Source organism: Streptopelia decaocto (assembly GCF_964273445.1).
Source record: "Streptopelia decaocto genome assembly, chromosome: 14".
In the NCBI taxonomy this organism is placed as follows: Eukaryota; Metazoa; Chordata; class Aves; order Columbiformes; family Columbidae; genus Streptopelia; species Streptopelia decaocto.
The window spans coordinates 2541348-2565341 of record NC_138669.1 but is presented as its reverse complement, the minus strand read 5'-3'; the positions used below and the strand labels follow the sequence as shown (position 1 = coordinate 2565341).

The following is a 23994-nucleotide window of genomic DNA, read 5'->3' as shown; positions in this document are numbered from 1 at the left end:
GAACATGCTCAAATGAGCCACTTTCGCCAGGAAGGATTTTCAAGGCAAATCCAGGAAAACGGGATCTGGTTGAAGGATCTGGTTGAAGGATGGTCTTGCCTTCCTGGGAAGATGCACCGGACCCACCTGCAGCAGGATGATCCCTCTCCTTCTTGGGAAGTTCGGGACTGTCAGCACAGGCAGATCTGAGCATCAGGTCCCTGGGTATTGCCAGCATCATGACAGCCCAAAAGCCACGATCCCCAAACCATCCCCCCTTCGACTTGTGCCAAAAACAGGCAGGAGAAGAGCAGCTCCCACTGAATTTCCTCTCTAGATCTGCCTCCCCCAAGATCGGCTCTCTAACACAACCCTACATTACTAAAAACAACAGCAACATTATACATTTTATTATTTATAGTCCCCAGGGAATTACGGGGCTTTTATACCACAGCCATTGTAGAATCAGGTCTAGCTTAGCTAGCAGCGTGTAGTTTGACACAGCTGGGCTAGAAAATGAATTTATATTCATCTTCACAAGCCATCCAGGTCTATTACGGTGCCTGAACGCAACAGCAGAGAGACACAATTATTAGGATCTACAACACTGACATTACAATTAAACTTAATATGAGCAAACCCCTGGCAGACCAGATCGCTGTGAGTTTCTCCCATAGGGGTTCCAGGACAGAAAATGTCAGGCACTGCAGCACCGCCAGGAGCATTGCTGACAAAAAAACGGGGACAGCGAGCTCCTGTTCAAAAGCCCAGGAGAAAGAGTAATAACTCTGTAATTGGTGAGGGCTTTGATCACATATATTTCCTTTACAGGCAGCTGTTCCTAAATAGCAGCTCATCTCCTGAGCAAAAAAAAGAAACAAACCCCAACCAACAAACCCACACACAAGGAAAAAAAAAATCCCTGAGTAAAAGAAAAGAGGTGAGGAAGGTTCGTTTTCATCTTCAAAGACTGAGGAAAAAGGCGCCTTAATTTTTCTACCAATATTAAATTACAGCAGATTGACCAGAGAATGGCAACAGTCATTAGACATCTAATCAGAGACATCTGAAAAGAAAGAAAAAAATTCTTTCTCATGACTTCCATGTGGGAGAAGCTATCATGGCCAAAGAAAATACATTCAGGTCCAATAAATCCCTTTTCAACAAACCCTATTCCTTTCATGTGATTTGAACATGAAATTCTCCATTGAAATGGATGTTTTTATATTTGCCTGATAAGCCTGCGAAGGTTTAAGTGTCCAGGATTTTTCATCTCATTCAATACCAACGAAATCTCTGCTTTTCACAGAACTCGCTATCTCTGAAGAGAGGGAGCCCAGCTCTGGTTGGTGAGGAACAAACTGCCTTTGCAGAGGTGTTACCTTATACCCCCACTTTGATGCATTCCAGATGAACAAATTGGAGTAACCACATGTACAGGGGGGGTACAGCACTAGTAATTATTCTGTGTGATCACTAAAAATGCAGCACCAAGAACTGAAACTGCATTAGAAACATAAAGGCAAATATATCAATTATAATTCAGTTGCATCCAGGAAAAAAAAAAAGAAGCATATCTAATGTTTTGTTCCTTCAGGTTTTGTTTGTACAGCAAAACAGCAAAAAGGGTTAATATTTCTGATTCTATCTGCGTTATCAGCAATGGTAAATTGGGATAGATCATTCCAGCGTTGGTATTTCATCCACATGTCGCAGGAAACGTTCCCCCTTTTCTTTAACAACTGCAAAATTTCACTGTTTAAAAATCCCGACTGCATTTTTCCTGGTTTTTCTTACTTTTCTTCTTTTAGAGAAGTTTTGTAAAATTTATACTGACATATCTTCCCGGTAGTGGAATTTATGTCGCAATGATGCTTTTTAAACTAAATTGATCTAATTTTGATCTGAAATTACAAGGCTAGATCTCTAAAAGTCAGCTTCATCTCAATCAAGCTTTCCGAGCACCACAGCCCAAACATAACTAAAGTGCTCGCACTAAATTGAGGCTTATTGCAAGCCAATTTAAATTTCCAGTGGCTGCGTTTAGTTAGTTGGCTGTTTGTTTTTCATTTAAATACGAAAAATGGAATCGTTCATTTGCACTGATCTACCCCCATGCTGCAGCATTGCTGCCAAAGGCAACAACATCAATTAAAAGCCTTGCTGCTCATCTCTGAGGCTGCCACAGCGACCTGGCCCCCTCCATGCAGCCACCACCTTCTCAATGGTGGTGGAAAAACTTCTCCCACAACCCTCCTGTGACCCAGGGTTAAAAACCGCTTTCAATTTAAAAAAACCCCATTATTTAGCCCATTCATCTCCCCATTCTGGTTCATAGCAAAGCCTTAAGTCAACATTGGCCAAGGACAGTATCTACGGGAACACGCTGCTGCCACACATTTTGTCTCCCCATTCTGGTTCATAGCAAAGCCTTAAGTCAACATTGGCCAAGGACAGCATCTACAGGAACACGCTGCTGCCAAACACTTTGTCATGTCACATCATAGGCTGAACCGCAGGACCTATTATTGTGACCAGGTAGATGTGTAGCCAGCCAAAAATGAAAGGGTTAAAATCCAGAGGTGACTTCAACAAGCTGAAGACACTCAATACTAAGATGCTTGAGGAAGGAGCCACAAAATCCAAAATAACTGAACGGTCTCAATAATGCAGCAGGAGAAATGTACTTCAGGGACACCCTAAATCATATTAGAAAATAAGTTTGGATAATTAAGCTTATTATTTCTGTAGCAAGTAATTGGTGCTTGCATTAAGTCTGTGGGACTGGTCCTGCAGCTCACAACGAATCAGATGTGCTGAAAAAGGAACAGGTGACATTTAAACTTGTCCCATTTAAATATTCATGGTTAAGCCTAATCCCAAATAATGTTATTTACACCCAGTGCCAGCGATATATTTTTCTCTTGTGGCCTACACATTGTATTGCTAAACAGAAGCAGGAACCAAAAAGGTCCAAGTCACACTTTGGCCTCAGGTACAGCCAGAAGACCCAAAATAACACACACAGCAAGTGCTGACAGGTTCCTGCGTTCACACACACGCTGTTACCACCCATTTCACACCACTTACACAATCACATCTTGCTGTTCATCTCCTTGGAGAACAATGTGCAAGATGCAAGCACCAGAAGTATTTTTCTAGATGCCCACGGTAAAACATGTTGCCTGTGCTCCAATGATCTGTAGGTATATTTTAAACAAATATTGAATACAATTTTCAGGTTACTCAGCGGAGATGAGAACGTGCAGAGATAAGAGACTGTCAGGTGTGACTGATACACTCCATTCTAAGTGATTTTTCATGAGAGTAAAATTATTTGGAAACATGTCACTAAACAGGCTGTAATTTATGCTATCAATTTGCAAAATAAGGAGAAAATCAGCTGCTTAGAAGAAAAAACATATTTGGAGGTGACACTGATATTAGTGTATGAAAACACATTTCAGAAGAGAAATCAAACAAAGTTTCAGGCCTTTTTAAAGATTTTTTTTTTTTTCAACCATTCTGCAAAACATTTTGCAAAGCCAATTTCCCAGCGTTGTGTTCCTGCAGATGCCAGCCTGAGACATCGCTCTCCGCCAACTCAACCCGCCTGCCTTCCAGGAGCTACGCTGCTCCTCGACATCCTCCCCAAAAATACCACTTGTGGGATTGCTGCTGGCACCCAAAAGCCATTTGGAGCTGAAGTGCCGCCTGCACCCCACGCTCTGAAAACCAAATTTCAGGGCTGAAAAGGACCGTTAGTCTGGGCAATTACCTCTGATTGAAGGGTAGAACAGCGCATGTGATTTGAGAGCTTGTGGCATTCTCCAGGCTATTTCTTGTAAAGAAAAGCATTATGCAAATCTATATAATGTCATCGTCATTATATACGTATGTAGATAGCACTTTCTGGGAAATGCAGAACTTGTGGAGCTGAAAGTTGCATTGACATTTTTCATGCTAATGTGTTATTTTGATAATTACCAATGCCAGTGCCAGAAAATTACATATATGCCAGCACCTGTTTTCTTCTTGAACATCAAGAACTAGATCTTAGGGCATCTGTAATTGAGCTGAATGTAGTTTTGGGTACTATTCATGGAAAAGGAGGCCAAGGCGGGGGGTTAAGTAAATCTCTGAAGAGAATTATTACCCTTTTTCAATATTAAACAGAGCTCTTTATATTGATAGTTTAATTAGTGGGCTTGATTGTGGGGCATGAATGACTAGACCTGGTTAACATACAGTTACCAGAAACATTTGTTATGACAGTCTTTGATGCCATCTGATTAAAAAAGTACTCCCTGGTGACAACCAGGACAAGACTGCCTCTCAATTACAGCAAACCCCAGCATCAATGATACTAACCCCATGGACTCTCACTTGCAGGGTGGAAAAGTGAGCTGTTTTTGTTAAGTAACTTATTTTTCACAGCTGTTATGTTATTTTTAACTAGTTTTAATGTCACTATGCATATTAAGTGCTTATTGCCTTCCCACAAGCTTACTACATTCATTGTAATTATCGCTTGCTAGAGCAAAGTCTCGCATATGTTTGATGCTATTTCTCTCCTCTGTTCTCTCTCCTCTAAATGTATATTCCTCCTCCTCTTGTCATCTGGATTACATTCCTGGTCATCCCAGCTTGGAGGGGAGAGGTGAAGGGGAGAACTTTTATCTCTTTGCTTCTCTCTTCACATGGAGTTGGAAGAGTAACAACAGTCGAACACATTCTGAACCAAAGCTTTGAGCACACTGGAAAACTCCATCTGCATTTAAGCTACACAAGGTTCCTGCCTTTGCCTTGGACTAGAGAGGCACCAAAGACTGCCAGCACTGTAAATAATCCTACCCTCACAAACAGATTTAAGATGGAGAAAGGAAAAGATTAAGAGGGTAAGTGAATTAAGGAAAAGAAGCTCTTAAAACCAGTTACCCTCCTCTCCCAAGCGTCTGGCTTTTGTGACTCCAACTTCTCTACTTATTCACACGAGCGAAGGGTCCTCTCACCTCATACTCCTCTTTAAATCCGTAGCCCTGTCCTCGCTTCATCTGGGTGATGTGCTGCAGCAGGTCGGCCACTCGGATGGCTGGCTGGAACTGTCCCCGGGGGTAGGACATTTCCACGGGCTCGCAGCTCCGGTACGGGTGCGTCTGGATGGTCAGGGTTGGCTGGGTCATCTCTCCATGGCTACTGTCTGTTTGAGAGACAGGGAGGCAAAACAAACTTTCATCTATCTGGTATTTCCATTCTCATTCTTGGTCTGTCTGTTTGTTTGTTTCTCCACCACCCCATAGATTGGAGCAAGCAAAAGAAAGTAAAGAAATAAGTAGGAAACACACACTTGCCTACAGCTGCCTAGAAAGACTACATCAAATTTGGATATTTTTTGTGTCAAGGAGAAAAACCCGAAGAGATGGGTAAAAGAGCAAAGAGCCAATCAGACTAATGAGGATACAGCACATAGAGCAAAACAGCACTTTTTGTAAGGGTGAGCTCTGCATAACGACTCCAACTGAATTACGTACCTCTCTTCACAAACCTGCAAAGAACAGGACTGAATGATACATACAGATGAGCAAGTTATTCAAGTGGGATGTGGGTGTACAGTACAAGATAACTGAAAGGGGCCCAAGTTAATAGCAAACAAATTATTAGCATTTCAAATAAGTCACACAGGATGTTAGAAGCAAATTTAACTGCTCTGCTAGTTCAGACCTAAAATTTATGTGTCAATTACAAAGATGCAATATTATCAGAAATAATAAACCAGCATAAAAATACAGTTAACTTGCATGCAGTAGCTTAAATTTCAGATATGTAAACTTAACAGGAAAATGTATTTTTGAAATAAATGGATTAAAAAACTATCACTACACAGATGGAATTGTAACCCCTTCTATTCCAAGAAAAACTCTATAGAGAGACCAAAATATTCCTGGTAAACTAATAGAAAAGAACCCAGACAGCTAAACAATTGACTGTTATAATATTTATTTTTAGCAACAGAAACTCAGCTTAAATGAAAAATTCAGTTTCTTATCTACCAGAGTTGACCACTTGGCCAAATAAGCAATTGCTTTTCCCTACAATTACAGGCATCTGAGGTGCCTGGGTCCTTCTGCACACACAGTCTGCATCAATTCTTTCTGGTCTTACCCAAAAACAACGTATTAGCAAACATAATATAGATCTCCTACAGACTGTTCATAAAAACCCCTTCAAATTGCATACGCGAGGCTTGTTTCCTACAGCAAGCTTCCTGACAAAGAGCCTGCACACCATCCCTTGTCAGCAACACCACAGTCATGTTTCTGAAGGGATAAAGAAGAAATAAATCAAATTGCAATTTCAGGGTGATTTTTGTGAGGCAGAAATATGGCCGGAATGCTACTGTAAGCATCGCCATCCTTGAGACATCGCCAGGGAGTTCTGATCAGGAACAGTCGGGATCTGCCCTTGTTCCTCACTGCAAAGTTGGGCAGATGAGGGGATGAGACTCTGCCCTCCCAGCAGTTGCCAAAATGACATGCCAAAAGATGACCAATAAACCTTTAGCTGCTTTATTGTTATATTAGAATAGGGGAAGGTATCAAGCCAGGCATACGCTCTGTTTTGGAGCTGCAGGACTAGGAAAAGGAGAAAGGAACGCTGGCAGTGGCCACCGCTGCAGGGCGAGCTGATCTTCAGTGGGAGATAAATAAGTCTGGTGGTTGAATTATCAGAGATGCCGAACACATCCCGCTTCTTCTGATATAAATTAGCACAAAGCATCTGCTCTGAAGATTAGGCTACTGAATTTAAGGATTTCTGAATCCCAGGTTCTCATAAACACAGTCACGTTCCCAGGACACTCAGAGATTTACAGAGGTATGGCTCTAGCGAAGCAACCCTCACACACAAAATGTGAATAAATTTGGGATTTAAGGAAGAGTAACATCCAAAGCATTTGTATAATCATCCCTAATGCTCCGACTAATGATAGTGTGAGAACTCTGAACAGAGGGAATTTCAAGGCTTATTAATTCCCCTAGTTGGATTCGCTTTCCCAATGCATCTTTCCTCCCCTATTCCCTATTAACCTCCTGTAATGGAGAGGAGAAGATTTTTATTGCGGACCATTTCCAACAGACGTACTATGCTTAATTTTCCATCATTAGGTTTAATACAAACCCAATTTCACAATTGGCTTCTCTGAGGAACCTACAAGTAATGCCACATTTTTATCAGCCCCAATTAAAAAACATTACAATATCCCTATTCGAGAGGGAGTCTTAAAACTAATGTGCGGTTCTAGTGCTAATACAGTGAGGCCACACGCAGAGCACAGGCTACTTGCACAATGTAGCTCAGATCACTCAGCTTCTTTGCAGGCAATTATTAATTTCCCTCTTCATCAGATCCTTTAATTCTAGTATACTTGGCTCTCTTCTCAGAGAGAAGTATCATAGGGAGAGGTGAAAGCCAGAAAAGTGGTGCCCCCTCCTTTGCAGAACAACTTCCCTCAAAGTAGGCGCCCGTGTTGTGAATCTGGAAGTAGAAGCAGCTGCTCAGCAGCAGAGAAGGATCTGACTCTGGCCTTTAAGTTTATAGTCACAACTGTGCTTCTGACGTCTTTGGTCAGACAGATAAAAAATGGTACAAAACCCACCGACTGCAGTAACAGCTCCTGCAGCATGGTCCATGGCATCACCTCGTCCATGGGTCTCCCAACCAGCCAATGTTTCCACTCAAAAAAAAAAAACCCTACTCTCTACCAAATGACACAGAGAGCGAAATCTAGGCAGAAAATCATCTCTGTTAGACATCTGTGACAAATGCATCTTGAACAACCTCTGCGCTACCTGAAAGAAAACCCAGCACCAGCTTGGGATGGCTGCCAGTTATTTCCACCAGCATGTTAGCTGGGCCAAGGAAAGAGTGAAGGGGATTTTTATGGAGACAAATTGCTACATATGAGGTGAGCCTAGCACTTATTTGTCCTGTTAATAAGGCCTGATGCAAGGAACATATTGTTTCTTCTCCATGTAACCACACCATGAGCTTGAACCTAAGCGTGGTTAATGAGGTGATCAAGCAAGGCACTACAGCTTCTCTCAAGATGAGCTGTTTACAGCAATTTTGTGAACAATTAAAAAATGCAGATAGGAGGGGAGACAGCAGTAAAGTGATCTCTCCCTAGGACAACCAACCAAAAGAGTCTTTGGAGGGCTTGCAAACAGGTTTTGCTTTTCCTGCAGGTTGCAGCTATAAACCACATCTCATTCCTTTTGGTACCATTATTGCTGGAAAAGACAACAAGAATACCAGCCCCTCAGCAAAGTCAGACTTCTGCTTTAATCGCTGCACTAAAGGCAAGTCACAGCAATTTTCCACAGTCCCTTCTCACAAACATGACCCCATTCCCTTGCAAATGGGGATGAGTTCGTAGGACAAATCGGTCAAGACTTTCACTGAAGTTTTGGCAGTGCCTCTAAAGCATCTGTGCCTGTTATGAGTTTTCAGTGAGAATGGCAAACCAAGAAAATAAACTTTTCTGTTTTTTTTTTTTTAAATACGCTTGAAATAATTCATTCTAATACTCAGAAACTACTAAACATACAGAATCGTGCACCAGTTTTTTTTGAATTATATTTCATATGCTCATCTTATTTCTAGTCATACATCCTCATTTTGTTGAGAGGAACACATATCACTGTATTTCATTGCATGCCAAAGATGGAATACGGTTTCAAGAAAAAATCCAAATTACAACACTTCAAGAGATGGCGATTCCATTCCGACCCCAAAAATTGTGGTAATGGTTAATTACCCTTGCTGTCTAAACATTTCTTAATTGCAATTTGATTTTGCTTAGCTTCCACTTGCAGGCACTGAATCTTAATATACCTTCTGTTAGATTAAAGAGCCCTGAGCATTTTAAAACTTGACCCATGCAGGCACTGATCAAATCACTTCTTCGGTATCTCTTTGATAAAACAAATCAGTTGAGAGCTTCTGAAGTCTCATCAGGGCAGACTGTTGAAGGCTCTGGTTCCTTCCTAGAACCACTTCCAATTTTCCACAGTTCTTTTTGTGCAGCGGTAAATAAAACAGGTATTCTGCACATTGCTAGAAAAATGCTGTTTGTAAGAGGACCATTTCTAATATTAGCAGCTGCAATAGCAAAATATGTTGTCAGCTTGTTTGTTAACCCTTTTTAGTGCAACGCTCTTATTTCCCATACTAAGATATCTGTATTTTAAGGACATCTATTCCCCCAACAGTTGCTGATGCTGGTAATTTGATTTCTGGAAGCTGGTGCTTTCGTTATCAGCCTAAGAGTTCACAGAATATCCTGAAATTTTGTATAAGACATTAAATTAGTGATTCACTGGCTCTCATATAACTAGCCTGATCGGGAAACTCTTTAGGCGTCTCAGTTTATCTGTTTAGGGTGTAACTGCTGATAATCAAAGTTAACAGCATTGACTCCACTTTTAATATCCACAAACTTCCCATGCTTATGAACTGGTGCTTTTTCTTTACTGGAGAAATAATCACGAACTTGCTGACATAAACCCCAACGTCTTACTCTGCCAAGAGAAACACAACGGAGTCCAGCAGGCAGAGGAGAGCAGAAGCAGGTCCCAGCTGGTGCCATATTTCCCACATTTGATAAAAAACCCTGAAGGTGAGATATTCTTGCTTGCCTGCTGCTACAACACCTTGTAGTATATGCTTTTGTTGCTATGCAGAAAAGTAAAATATCTCTTGCTCCACAGAAAAACTAATAAAATTCTTGGAAGATGTCACGGCTAAGCTGAGGAGCAACTGAGAAATTAGATTCCCAGGCTGGAAGTGGCTCTGTATGACCAGACCCCTGTGCAATGTCCCCGTAAAGCTGCTGGGAGGGGACCTGCTCATCCAGAGCAGCTTTGGGGATTGAAACCTCCGATCATTTCATTGATGCCATGTATGGACACAGAGTACCATGCTGCCTTCTGACCAGAAAACTACTGCCTCAAACAACTAACAGTAATGCTGCATTAGTATGTCATCTTGTGTACGTAAAGAAGTATCTTTCAAAAGTTTTAATTTCCACAAATTCCTTCTGTGTCTGAAATGACAGGCCTATCATCTCTGTTTATATTTGTATTCTCTTAGCCTTGGCAAGTGTGTAACACGATAAGACATCCTTTGCACAAAATAAATTATATTTTGAGCGGTGTTTGTGATGGATTTAATTACACACATATTCAGATTCTACACTAGAGTAAGGGTTGTCAATTATTTGACACCTTCCAAAATATGGCTAATATTTCTTCCCCTTAAACTAGGGATATGGTGCAAACTGGTAAAATTAATTTGCTTTTTTTGTGTTCATCAAGGCTTTATTATATGATAAATATCCAGCTATAATATGCTATATAAAATACAAACAGTGGCGTGGCAAACCAAAGTCAAAACATCATTTGTCTAATGATATCCGCTGAGGTATAAAAAGGCATGTTACTTAACAAAAAGCTTTCTGACACTTGGTTTGACAGAGAGCGGAGGATGCATCTTTCATTTCAAAGGCTATGAAGAAGCCACATGTGCATAATAAGAAAATAAAAAGCTGGAGAAAATAATTTGCTCTAGATTCCAAAGAGATATTCAATAATTGCTTGGTAATACAACCTCCCAAGTGTATTCTAATCTTATGAAAATATTGCATCCATGTTTTTCATCAGTTAGCATAAAAGAAAATCCCCATAAAGACGTAAGGGAGATGCTTTGGTGAGGTGGGTGAAGGCCTGGGGCTGCTGGGTCCATGTGTAACAGTGCAGCTCTTCAAATGCATGGTGGACCTCACCAAGTCCAGTCTCTCTTTGCCTCTTGGTGAAAAGAGGCTGTCAGATCTACCCACCTCACAAAGCAATTAATTAGTTACAGCTCAAAAACTACTGGGATCTTGAAAAGAACATGCAAAACTAGAAGCCACTAAAGACTGGAAGAAAGAGTTTTCCAAGATACCTGATCATCTGCAGGTAGAAAGAAATGTAAGAGAAATTCAGCTCACGTAACAGCCTATGAGGGCATGGACCACCATGGCCAGCATCAGCACAGTAAAGGGATATGAAAGCCTCTCCCACAGCTCCTTAGAGATTGATATGGCCTGGGAAGCTACATATACAACCTAACAGATCAAATAATTGATTTTCAAGCTTCCATTGTTAGCATCATCTTAAGTAGCTGAAATGAGAATAAAGGTAAATGTCCCTACACATGGCCGGGAGACGTTAATGGATGCAAGGGAAGGATGTGCTGGTTTCCCTGAAGAGCCTGCCCTGATGACATCTGCTGAACATCTGGGAGAGCAACTGGCCATGCACATTCTCTCCAAAAACAATCTCTAAGGTTTTACTACATCCTGTTGAGGGGTTACAGGGCAACATGGGCCTTACTGAATTATTAAAAATAGGGAAATCCAATTCCTTTATTTGTTGGTATTAAATATTCACTTCTCTAATGAAGATGCCTATGCAAACCATTTAAATCCAGAGTTGTCTACAACTGGAAGAGAAAATTATGGAGCTAAAAACATGCATTACACAAAGCAGTATTAATCAAGCATGGGATAGGGTAGAGGCAAAACCATAATCCCCTATATCTTACTATCAACAAATCATGTCATGGCCAAGCCTAGGGAGCCATCCAGTACTGCAGATACAGAACATTTATTAGCAGAAGACATGACAGATGGGAACAAATAGCACTGAACTGCGGGTACTGCCCAAAGATGAATATTGCCAGTGGGATGACTGATGCCCTTTTTAAGGTCTCTTTTTCTTAATAAACATCAAAAATTAAAGTTATTTTGCTCATACAGCAACATCCAATGCCTGTGAATCTGTCTGGGAAGCCAGAACACCAAGGTCTTCGTTTTCTTCAAGTCATGAGACAGAAATTTCTTCATGCTAAGGGCTGTTTCACAGTACTATGGCTGTTAAATTCAGATGGAGCTGGGGGGGTGACCGGTCTCTGTAAATCCTGTCTTAAAAGTGCCCTGAACTTAATTTCCCATGTGTAAAACAGGCATATTGATCCTTACTCAGATACAGTAGTTAGTAGTAGCTAAGTTTGAAAGAGTTTTGAATATATCACAAAACCAGTTTAGTTCCTATTTCCTCTTTTTCCTCTATAAAATTTGGGATTTTGAAAGCTTTGGGGACTTTTCCAGCTCTTTCTTTCCCGTGGGAAGTACAGATTGAATCTGCCTATTGCTCCTTGAGCTTCAGATTACAAAGTGTGCGGTTCACAGTGTAATTCTCACTATCAGGACACAGGGTGCAAATAGCTCCCTCAAAGGAGGGTCCAGTTTTCCCAGATGCCAAGTATGAGCCCGAGAACAGTTCGACATCTTCCAGCACACTGCGGGTCTGCACCCTGTTTCTGAAGTACAGCCAAAAGATACATCTACCTTCTCTATTGATAACACTGAGTCTCTGAGAAACGAGAACAAACCTCCTGGAAAAGGACTTCTTTCCTTCCCTGCCTCGTTAGAAGAAGGGTCATTCATTATTGTCAGCATTTTGATAGATAGCGGGATAAATGTGCGTATTGTGGTAGCCCTTCCAAGCTTCTGCGCCTCATTTTTAGTTTGTAAGCCAAGGCACTTAAGCGATTGGTTGTAATTTCTTCCTGGTCTAACTGTGGGCTTTCAACACGCTCAGAGTAACGTTTAAAGCCACGGCAGATTACTGTGTCTGGAAGGGAACATTTACTGTAGATAATCCAAAATGACAGGTCTGATAAATACCACCGGTTAGATCTTGATCAACCACACATCATCTTTCTGATTCATAGCAGAGGAATTGCCACCTTCAAATTCCACAAGCAGGCAGCATCCTCCAGGCAGAGCCTGGAGTTTTAGGCTGTTATTACTCACTTTCAAGAGTACACCTCCGTAAGGCTCTGGATAACTTATTTTATCAGCTAACAGTTTCTGCCAGTTTTGCTGTCTCTGTTAACTTACTGCAAAAAAAAGTATTATTTTTAAAAAGCTAAGAGCTGCACACTGGGTGTTTTATTTGTCATCTGAACAAGAAAAAGTAATTTTCAGAGATGCTGAGCACTAACACCTCCTTCTGAAGTTACCAGCAGCCAGAGAATAGCCTCTTCCTCTCAGAACCTGCCTTTTTGTTATCCTCTCAAACCTATACGAGATGGCTGGAATATTCAGCATCATCTCTCAGCATACATAGAACAGGGAGGGCCATGTGCCCAAACCTGGCCTCTGATTTCTCCATATAACCTTTACACTTGCAGTTGAGCCCAAAACTGTAAGCTCCCACCTGCGTTGGACATGCAAATCCTCACGTGTATTTGCAAGCCTGGAGGCATATGTGGCTGAGCCTCACTCACAGGACAGGAGGTGATAGTTTTAAACTAGAAGAGGGGAAATATAAGGAAGATATGGGGCTAGATATAAGGAAGAAATTGTTGTCCCTGAGGGTGGTGAGAGCCTGGCCCAGGTTGGCCAGAGAGGTGGTGGATGAACCATCCCTGGAGACATCCCAGGCCAGGCTGGACGGAGCAACCTGAGCTGGTGAAGATGTCCCTGCTCATGGCAGCGGTGGCACTGGGGGAGCTTTAAAAGTCCCTACCAACTCAAACCATTCTATGGTTCTACGCCAGCTGCACGGCCACAGCCCCCTACATGAGCCAACACTAAGCCGAAGGCAAGGCGGCTCGTGGGAATTTGGCCCAGAATGTCAAATCCCATTCACAAAATGAAACAACAAATACTTGGTGGAACTCCTAAATCTCTATTTTTGAACTGTTCCTTCCTTTTATATATATATCTCGATTAATAACAATAATATAGTATGAGTAAAACAAAAGCCTTTCTGATTAACATAATGCGTGACCACAAGATTAATTATGGTTTTGGAGCAAATTAACAGCGCTCTCTGAGTTATTTTCAAGCCACAATGAGTGTGTTTGGTCTCCAATGAAGTGTAGTACACCATACCTGTCTTCTTACCTAACAGCGTGGTCGATGGAACAGTGTCTGATGATACTTTGAGATGGAATTCCGTTCACCCACACGACACGGATCAATGGAAATCAACAGAAGATCAATAGGAAAAAAAGTTACAAAAAAATGAAAACAAGGTTAGCTGTATCTCACACTCAGAAGATTCAGGCAACAGATCATATTGGGAAACATACAAAGAAAATTTAGAAATGAAAGAAAAGTCTGGCACTAGTACCTGAGTAGTAGGAATTCAACAAAGATTTGCTCTGAAGGGTTTTGCTTTGGACAGAAAATGAACAAGGAGAGGGTGATGCTAGGTAGGAAAGACATAAGGAAAAGACTTTAGACATATATTAAGAGAGAGAAAGAGAACAGGGAGAATGTTCCTCAAAGAACACAGTAATATGGGATATATAAGGCTTATCGAAATGAATTATATTTTTCATCTCAACATGCACATTACATTTATAACATTGTCATCATGATGGATTTTCTTTAATATAAATACTTCAGATCCCAAATATACTATTATAGTTATTTTAAATCATCGTGTTCCTACACAGGATACTCATATAGGACTATACTTTAAATATCTTCTTTTCTAACCAAAGGAACAAATTTATGTTTTTATCTCTAGGTGAAAGATCTTCAAAAATGACCCCCAAAATACAAACTAGAGAGAATCAAATGCAATACTAACTATAAAATAAGCCTGCTCAAACACAGTGTACACTAGTACCACAAAAATACATTGGTAGGGCAGCAAATGATTATTTGTTAAAACAATCCAAGATTATTTGTTAAAACAATCCAAGATAACAATCCAAGGGACTTATTCCCTTATACCCAAAAGTATTCATAGTAAATCCTATAACCCTTTCCCCTGTGAGCTGGGTTCTTTCAGCAGGACAAGTATCCCTGCTCTCTCCCATTAAAGCATTAGCTTTCTTTGGACAAGAATCCACAAATTATTGCCATGTTACTCAAATATTTATGGAAAGGAGGCAGGGTTCAACATTTTCACTGTAGATTCTTTTCTTGATAGTAAATTTATGCAGCTGGTTTATATCTGCAATAGCATACAGGTACGTTTTTATGGTAATCCATCATTCCTGAAGGCATATTCTTTTGTTATCATTCTGCATTCACTCTTAGAGTTACAGGCATTTATTTACCTCCTCCTCAAAATGTTGGGAAACAAGCTAATACAAATCTCAGTACATCAGACTGATGACAATAGATATAACACTGGAAAAACTATTCCATAATCTAATAGAAGTAGATAAAATTCAGTCTACATCAAAGTAATTTCAGAAGCAATTTTTGTATCTCTAGAGCAAACACCACTTAAAAATTTCAAGTTATTCTGTGGAGTGAACCAAAGAAGTCACTAGTCTGGGGAGTTTCATAAACTGCAGAATTACCTTCTAAGCAGTACATAATCATCCAGTAAAGGAACTCACTCTTGTTCTGCATTCTCCTGCCGTATTTTCAGACTTACATCACTTGAAAACACATCCAAATAATCAAGTTTCTCATAGCTTAGACTGCTGCAGTTCTGCCCCAGCTGCCTTCAAGCCATAAAGTATCTTCCATTTGGGGCTCCTTATATTTTCTCCCCTGTGTTAGCCTAAATCAGACCCTCCCTTACTGCACTTAGAATATGGCTGTTTTTGCAGATCTATAAAATAAGGTCTAAAAAGAGTGATTTGTTTGCCCAGGGTCAGAGAGGAAGTCAACAGCCAGGGCATGGAGTGGGACTTGATTTTTCTGAAATCTGGGAGTATAAAAGCATTCACTGGTCCATACTGCCTTTCCAGGAACTGCTAATGATTTTAGGAAATGAAGATACACACCTGACTTCAGTGAATTTGATTAAAAGTGTTACCAAGCAAAGTTTATGAAATGAACCGTATTTCTGAGACAGGGAGGTAAATTATAGATTATTTGCATTTCATTCATCACAACACGCAGGATCTGGAGATGAGTGAATTTAGATGGTTCTTGGTTAAAAATAATCCTGAATACCCTGACTGCCACTTACCTACATCTTCCTTTTACCTCCTGATTCTCACTAGTAAAAGCACAGTAACTTGGTAACTATACAATACAATACAACTATACAACTCAGCTCCTTACAGCTTCCAAAAACACTGTCTGCAAACTCTACTTCTGCCTGTAACATTAAAGCAACCTACCTCGTCTGTCTGAGTCTCACTCCTGAAGGTTGTCCAGAAATCAATCTCCTCCCAAACGGACATCTCACAAAAGTTAAGCACACCCTAATAAATCAGTCTCTAGCAAAACCGGCTGCATTTAAAGAGATTAAATCTTCAGAATCAAACAGAACCTGTCAGAAACTCCTCAAGGATGTCAAGGTGGCTACGCTGGTGACATGACATTGACCTGGACAAGCCCTACCCATGGCATTTGAGCACTGCAAAGCCACAAGAGCCGTTCCTTTTTGCAGGATGTACCATTAGTGCATCGCTTCTCAGGTGATATCCTGCTGCTTCGCCCATCGCACGGACGGGCTGCCAAACTGCACACAACTTATGTGCAATAACAACTCTTTGCACACCCTTCTGGTCAGTGCATGGACGCTGGTGGATGATTTTAGACCCACTTTGTCTTCTATTTGTCATCTCATTTCACAATAAACCTGCACCGAGTCAATGCCTACAACGCTGCTGCTTTCCAAACATTCCTGCAAATTGAGGAAAAGGCTCAAACACCACAAGTACCATCATCTACTTTCAGTGGATTTAGGATGTAATTTTATTTTTTTAAAAAACAAGATATTTGAGAAAATGAACAACCATGATGAGCCTGCTTCACCTCCATATAATCCCTGGGTAAAACCAGTTAAGCTGGAATAGCCATGGACTAATCTATCACCTATTCTGATTCCATATGGTATCAGAGACAGCCGCTGAGTCCACAAAATATCTTCAATTTAAACTCCTCTATGTACCAGTAAGAATTCTGCCTGAAAAATGAGTAACGGTATAGAATGGAAAAAGTGGCTTTGCTTTGGGCCAGGAAAGATATATACCCATTTATTTTCCACTTTTCAGCAAGACCTGAAGTCTTCCTGTTCCAGCACAGAACTTCCAGAATATAATTACATTTGATAATGAACACCTTTGCCAAATGATAAAATTCAAAGCTACAGATGTCCAACGGGACTGTGTGCTCCTGAGCACTGCACTGGCCTCAACAGCGGACTCAGCTGCATACAAACAGCATGACTTTATGGATCACACCATCTGCATGAGTTTATGTTGAAAATATAAGAATTTTCCCCTAAAACACTGAGGTAGAGTAGGTAAAGAAATCTGCAGAGGCAAAAGGATGGTAACTCTTAGTGGTGAAAGAATCACCCTGACCTTTCACCGCATACATTCTTCAGAGTTGCCTGTAAAAGCACTTGGGTCATGTCCCCTCACTAAAGGAGGGGCTGGGAACCAGGAGTGACTATGGGAATAAAAAAGCTTCTATAGGGACTCACGGAATTTGTTCTGTCTGAAAAGTCATTAAAACGATTAGGACCGGAAGGAAGGACACATTCCCTGCAAGGAGGCTGTCATCTGGAGATAAACTTGTTTGCAAGGCGTTCAATAATTGTGAGGTTTTCTACTTAACAAGTTGTATTTCATTGCTTTTGTGAGCTAGCAAGGTCATCTTGGATTGAAAACACTCAGCTTCTCTTGGTGGACTTTCTTCAGAAAGTAGAGGGGTATTTCCATGCCTCCACTACAGCCAACTTGGTGTCCTATGACTGAAGGTCAAGGTGGAGAGGACGGCCACCTACCACGAGATACCTGCAAATGCTATTTTCTGTTGGGAGGCAAAAGGACAATTTAAGAAAAAAATCTGACTGTTGCTTAAGACAGGGAGCTGATTTCAAAAGCCAGGATGGATAACCCCCTGTGAAACTCTACTAGTTAGCAGGAAGGTTAAGAAGTAATCCTACCACGTTATTCAAAAGTTAGAGTGGGCCTGTATAGAAAGTATTAAACTCTATTAAGGCAACTTTTTAATTATAAAGTATTTTTGCCCATATAATTCCTGTACAAGCACGTGCACGCTAGTGCACAGAACAGAACTTACCTCCAACACCTCAACATCCTGGACCTGGCAGTAAAAAAATTGGAGAAATCATGAAGGCTTACCGGTAATTGTTTCGCATGGATTTAAAAGGGAAAATAAGAAAAGAATCAACCAGTTACTTGACTCAGGCTGTGTTACAGAGAGAAGTAGTGATAAAATCTGCAGCGATGTCAGACAAGCAAAGGACTAACTGATTGAAAGAAAATGAAACCTGGAGGGATGCTTTTTTACAAAATTAGATACAACATATTTTCTATAGTTGCCATTTCAAGTAAATGACTCAGCTGTTTTAATTAGTCTCCCAAAATACCCAGTAAAAAAAATGAGGTCACATTACAGGCTCATCTCTCTCTTATTTTATGGTCGCAAAAACAACAACACCACCACTTTTAAGAATCCAAATTCTGAAGAAAGCGTTAAACACTTCATTCTCCCCATACAGTTTAAACAAACTACCTTTGCTGTCTCTAGGACGTCTGTCACAGTGCTAACCTCTGCCATCCTGTCTTTCAAAGATATGAACCACTGACAACTCTTGCTGTCTCTTTAGGAGACAGAACTACTCAGCACTGAGAAAATTAGATCTTGACTCAAGCCAATTTAATATCAGAAAGAAGTGTTCCCGGCTAGCCCTGACAGTCCCCAACACCTATTTATCCATCTCACAGGTACGTTACATGGAGTGGCAGCAGCAACACATGCAGATGGAATTTGACAGGACCTACAGATAGAGGGAAAAGAGTTATTCACTCAGCCTGTCCCACTCAATCTGAGATTACAAAGGCTTCAGTGATAAAGCGCATTTGGTACCAGAAGTACTTCCACGTTAGTAATTAGCAGAAAATAAACCCCTTCACTAAAGAGGTTTGAGAAAGATAAGAAGAGTTTTAGTGCGTACTAGTGTTTCAGAGCTGCTCCCTGTTCAAACTAGCAAGCTCAGTGTCAAAAGAAGGAGTGACATTCCCATAGTGTCTAAGTTAAAATTTATTTAAGATGAAAAGTTTACAAATCCACCATGCAATCCCCCATGCACTCAATCTGGATCTAGTGAGGCTAAAGTACCAATTCGTGTTACTTTACCCACAAAACTCTTCCAGCTACAGAGATCTGAGTGGTTTACAAATATTAACTAAGATTAGTTTTACTGAACCCGTGTGAGCAATAAACAGAGGACACAGACAAAAGAAGAAATGCTGTCTTTCCATTCCAGTTCTCTAACCAAAGACCATGCTTGCTTTCATAACAATTTCATACAGAAAATGTTATTTCATCCTACAAGTCAGCTAAGTGATTTGATTCAACTCTTCTACTCACAAAGCAAGAAATATTTCTGAAGAATAAATAAACGTGCCTTTTTGGCTGTCTGATGTAGTTATTAGAACAGACTTCATAAATTATTCTCAGTAGATTTAGAGTCAGAATGAATGCTCTACACCTATCTGACAGTTAAAATAGGGACAATGTCAGAGACATTTCAGACAACTGGTTTCTATTGAGCTTTTGCAATGATCGCTATCACTGTCATTCCCAGCTCCTCTATACCGTGCCCATGGGAATAGGTCCTTTTAAGAACCTAGAGCTCTCCAAGGGGGACATATCCATCGCAAGCAAGTTAAACTTACTGAATCCATTCACATCTTGGCAGCTGGAAGAAAAAGCTTCTTCATTGTGAACGGCACTGAGTTTGGTAGAGGTCTTGTCAGAAGTAGCCACGGGACCCATCTCCCTCTGCGTGCTGGTCTGAGTCTCCTTCTGCTTCTTGGCCAGCTTCCTTCAGGGCATTTTGAAGAGGGGAGAAATCAAGGTCAGTCTTCCCTTGTTAAAAACAAAACCGTAAGAAAATATCTCGACACCCACGATCATCCCACTTGGTCAGACATGCAGGGCGTGTGGCAAACCGGACGAGAGGAAACGCCACAACTTTTTAATATAACTCTTGTGGAGCACAAGAAATATAGTGATACCAGTCCTTGGAGCTTAGCTGTCCCTCCCAGTACCTTATCGTGCACAAACCTGCATCACCCCAGCAGTAGGAGTGCTACATCCTCCTTGAAGAGGGTGGCAAAGGTGAAGCCCCTGGAGCGGGTGTCAGCTGCTCCAGGACGAGCAGAGGGCACGGGATGAGGGCAGCAACCAGAACAGCTCTCTGGGAGGTCAATGGGACATCTGGATCCATCCCACAGGGACACCTGCACCAGGGCTTTGCTTTGAGCGCGACCTGGAGCAGGAGCTCTGCCCTGTCCCCAGGCAGAGGAAGAAGGGCAGCAACATCTGCCGAATTTTACATCACACCCAAACTGCACTGAGGATCAACAGTCAGCGAAGGGTGGGACGAATTAAAGGTTAAAGTTCTTTTAGAAATGTCCAAATACACCTCTGCTCTGGGAAAACGGGTCTTATTTTGAGGAGACGTCTGGAAAAAGCAAAAACACCTCCTGCTCTGAAAAGACTAACAAAGCCAAGAACACAAAGAGGCTCCTCTTTTGCAAACACAGCTAATAAGAAAATGGAGAGAAGCGGGGGAAGTGAGCTGCTAAGCTTTCATTGACATTTGACTGCCCTGTCCTTCATTCATACCAGAGAGCAAAACTGTTTAAAAATGAATGCGTGACATTCTACAACCCGCACCTTGAAAAAATATCACACAAATCCCTAGCACTGGCAAAGAACTTTGCTTACACGAGTTCGGTAGATAGGAAAACAAAATAAAAGGGAGAAAACCAGATTACTGTAAGAAAGAGCTTTTCTTTTTTCCTCCAACTCACGGGAAAAAAATTAAAATCCTAACAACTAAATCATTTTGCAAAGAGGTTTTTCTTCACTAGAACAACATGCTTATGATAAGTGCTACCTGTCTTTTGAACTTCATTAGATTCTTAAAAGGATATTCCTTGCAACATATTCCAATCGCCTTTATTTATTCACAGCACATGTCAGAGTGGCATTTACAAGCAAGTTCAAGTGCACAGTTGAGCCCCGGCCCTTCACGAGATGGGCAGCCAGGCCAGTTACGCTCATTTGCAAGGAAGGGTCAAAGACAACTTCAACCTTTGCTTATGTCTGTGGAAAATGCCTATTTTAGGGCAAACCAATAATTCAGACCAGGAGAGCACAGATTTATGGAGAAATGTCCAATGTTTGCTGCAAACATTTGAACAAACTCATCTGTTTCATCTGCTCACCCAGTTTAGGTTCAGCCTTTTACAGTTAGTGGTTGCAATTCAAACCCATAGCTGCCAAATTGGGTCCGTAATTGCAGAGTGCATGGTTAGATCTCGCAGAATCTCCGCGGTGTATCCACTTCTGCAGATGAAGATGCAAACAGAGGAACTGTCCCTGAGCGATGAAGCAAAAAGCTGGCGTTTAATGATCTTAAAAGCTTTGCTTCCAGTGTTCAGCAATGTTAGCACAGTCAGATTTATTAACTATGAACTACAGCTGTTGGAGCCCCCATTTTTTGTGCTGTGGTACCTGAGGTAACAATAATAGTCTTGTAGTTTATTAACCCTGCTATGCGGTTGTTTTAATCCTTTAGATTTGCTAATCATACATGCCTATGTGCATTCTCTGGCAACAGGAATTACAAATTCTCAGTGGGAAACACTAATCCAAAATGCAGAAGTCCTTAATAACAAGCACTCTGGACTGCTGGGGTGAGCCATTACAGACAACCACTCCTAATGCTTAAATGAGTCAAAGAGGGTGAATTCCTTATTAAATCCAGATCAAATTATTTGTGGCAATAATTATCCGTAAGTCCCATTGCCTGGTATCTTTTCAGGGATGCCAACAAGCTACAAAGAGCCAGAACTGGCAAACCCGTTTTCTCTTTCAGTGAAGGAGCAATAACATTTCTGCATGTGCTAGGCAGGAAAAAATAACCCCAAACCCAAGCCCATTAGTCCCCAAAGGCCTGCTTACAAAAGCCCTATGCAAAGCAGTTCTACCTGGTCCTGTAGAAGACAGAGAGGCCCCTAAAACACTGGCTTGAATGCCTAAAAAGAAAAGGTGACATGAGTTTAAGGTTCTCAACCTAACTCGCACACACAAAGCAGGCTGCTCGCAGGTGGACCAGCTACCGCTTACGCAGGTTCAGAGAGAAGCCACACAGAAAATTGTTCTGCATCTGAAAACGCTACAATTTTCTTTCAACAGTGTGTTATCAGTTTCCACCTTTCTCCCTCTCTATTCGAAGAACGTAAAAATCCTTCGTCTAAATTTAGAGGGAAAAGGAAGACAGATCTCTTTTGAAGATTTCAGAGCCAAGCTTGCCAGACACATCAAGGGGCTCTCGGTTTCTAAATGCGCCTTTTCTGCCTCTGTTATGTGTCTGGATAGAGTGGCAGCACAGGACTAAGCCTATTTGGTCCTTACCATCATTATAATTCATAGAAAGGATTATAAAATCAAATGACTCGCACTTTCTAGAATGCTAGGGATGTGACTTAAACCCACAGCTAGGTAGAGGTTTAATTCCCAGCATGTCAAGATGCCTTTGGAATTGGAAAAGCATTTATCTGGAAATGCTGTTTCCTAAAATAGGGCACTTCAAGAGATCTCTGTGAATCACTGACAAGCTGCATCAGTGACACGGCTCCTGCTCTCCTGAGAGACCAGCCTTCCCTACGGACAACAACCGCAACACCCCGATGAAACTGCCATCGGGGCATTAGTGTCAATCACGGACCGGACCCAGCACAGCCTGACACCGGGAAAACATTTTCCATCTCATGCATTATGCAGCTGAAAAGGGGAAGAAATAAAGGACTGGGCAGATATTTGGAAGAAGTGTCTGATACAATCAACACAGGGTGAAGAGGTTGAAATGTCAAAATGTGAATAAAGTGATATTAACAGCCATTTTACCTTTAAGTGTAAGGAAAATGTGCCAAGGAGAAAACAGGAGTCTATGGATGGGGTTAGTGGGTTGCCCTTTTCAGTTCAAGAAGGTTTGGAAATGAAGAGGTGATGTTTACAGGTGCAATACACACACAGGAGGGATGAGACAGAAAGATGCACAAAGTAGAATAAAAAAATGAGACTAGCTGTATAATCAGGCAGTTGAAGCTGATCCAACTAAAGGATAAATGCTATTGGCAGTGAACCTAAACTTAGTCTGAATTTTGAAAACAAATCATGGGGATTTGATTCAGTTATTTTTGAAACTTCCACTGCTATCAGAGAACAGATATAAAATGCTGAAGCACTATATTAAAATTGTGGGAGTTCCGGTTTAACAGTCAAGGAATGCAAACTTACTATCAAGTACAAAGCACTTACTGCCATGGGAATTAATCAGAAAGCTCAAGCAATATTTTCAGTGAGAGGTATCTGCAGGATCAGACTCCTGTTCTGCAGAGGTTTGGATAAACTTCAGGGATTATTTTTTAAAAGCAGCTTGCAAAGTCTAACTTTTTATATCAACTTTACATGCATGAATGTTAAAATCTGTAACTGCCACTCGTAAAGAGCTCTTGTACATGTAGGTTGACAGATTTAATTTTAGATGTTTCACAAGGATGGATTATATATACTACAATGTAGATTTGCATGCACAGGTAATTTAGACATTGGTATAGATCACGTAAGTTAAACATGAAATTTCCTCCTACAGACAAGAATTGCATATTGCCCTCATTTTCAATAAGCAATTTAAGAAAGCTACACAATACAATTGCTTTTAGATATTTCTGCACAGCAGCCAACTAGGAGTACGCATATTACAGAATCACAGACTGGCTGGCGTTGGAAAGGATCTCTGGAGATCATCTAGTCCAACCCACCTGCTGGTCACACTTTTCCTATTGCACCCCAGGTACCATTGACCTTCTTGGCCACAGGGCAGATGGCTGGCTCATGGTCAACCTGTTGTCCACCAGAACTCCTGGGTCCTT

At 41.1% G+C, this 23994-nt stretch overlaps 1 protein-coding gene across 1 annotated transcript in view; it reads right to left on the bottom strand.

Annotated features, from left to right (window-relative positions):
• Positions 1 to 23994, bottom strand: part of PTPRT (protein tyrosine phosphatase receptor type T) — a gene marked incomplete at its 5' end in the record, with an annotated part of 380430 nt that overhangs the window by 30973 nt on the left and 325463 nt on the right. Inside the window, 5 exons of the mRNA XM_082065426.1 lie at positions 4992 to 5179; positions 13994 to 14029; positions 14223 to 14300; positions 19723 to 19871; positions 22048 to 22095. Of these exons, the coding sequence (XP_081921552.1) occupies positions 4992 to 5179; positions 13994 to 14029; positions 14223 to 14300; positions 19723 to 19871; positions 22048 to 22095 (499 nt within the window). The remainder of the gene's footprint in view (positions 1 to 4991; positions 5180 to 13993; positions 14030 to 14222; positions 14301 to 19722; positions 19872 to 22047; positions 22096 to 23994) is intronic.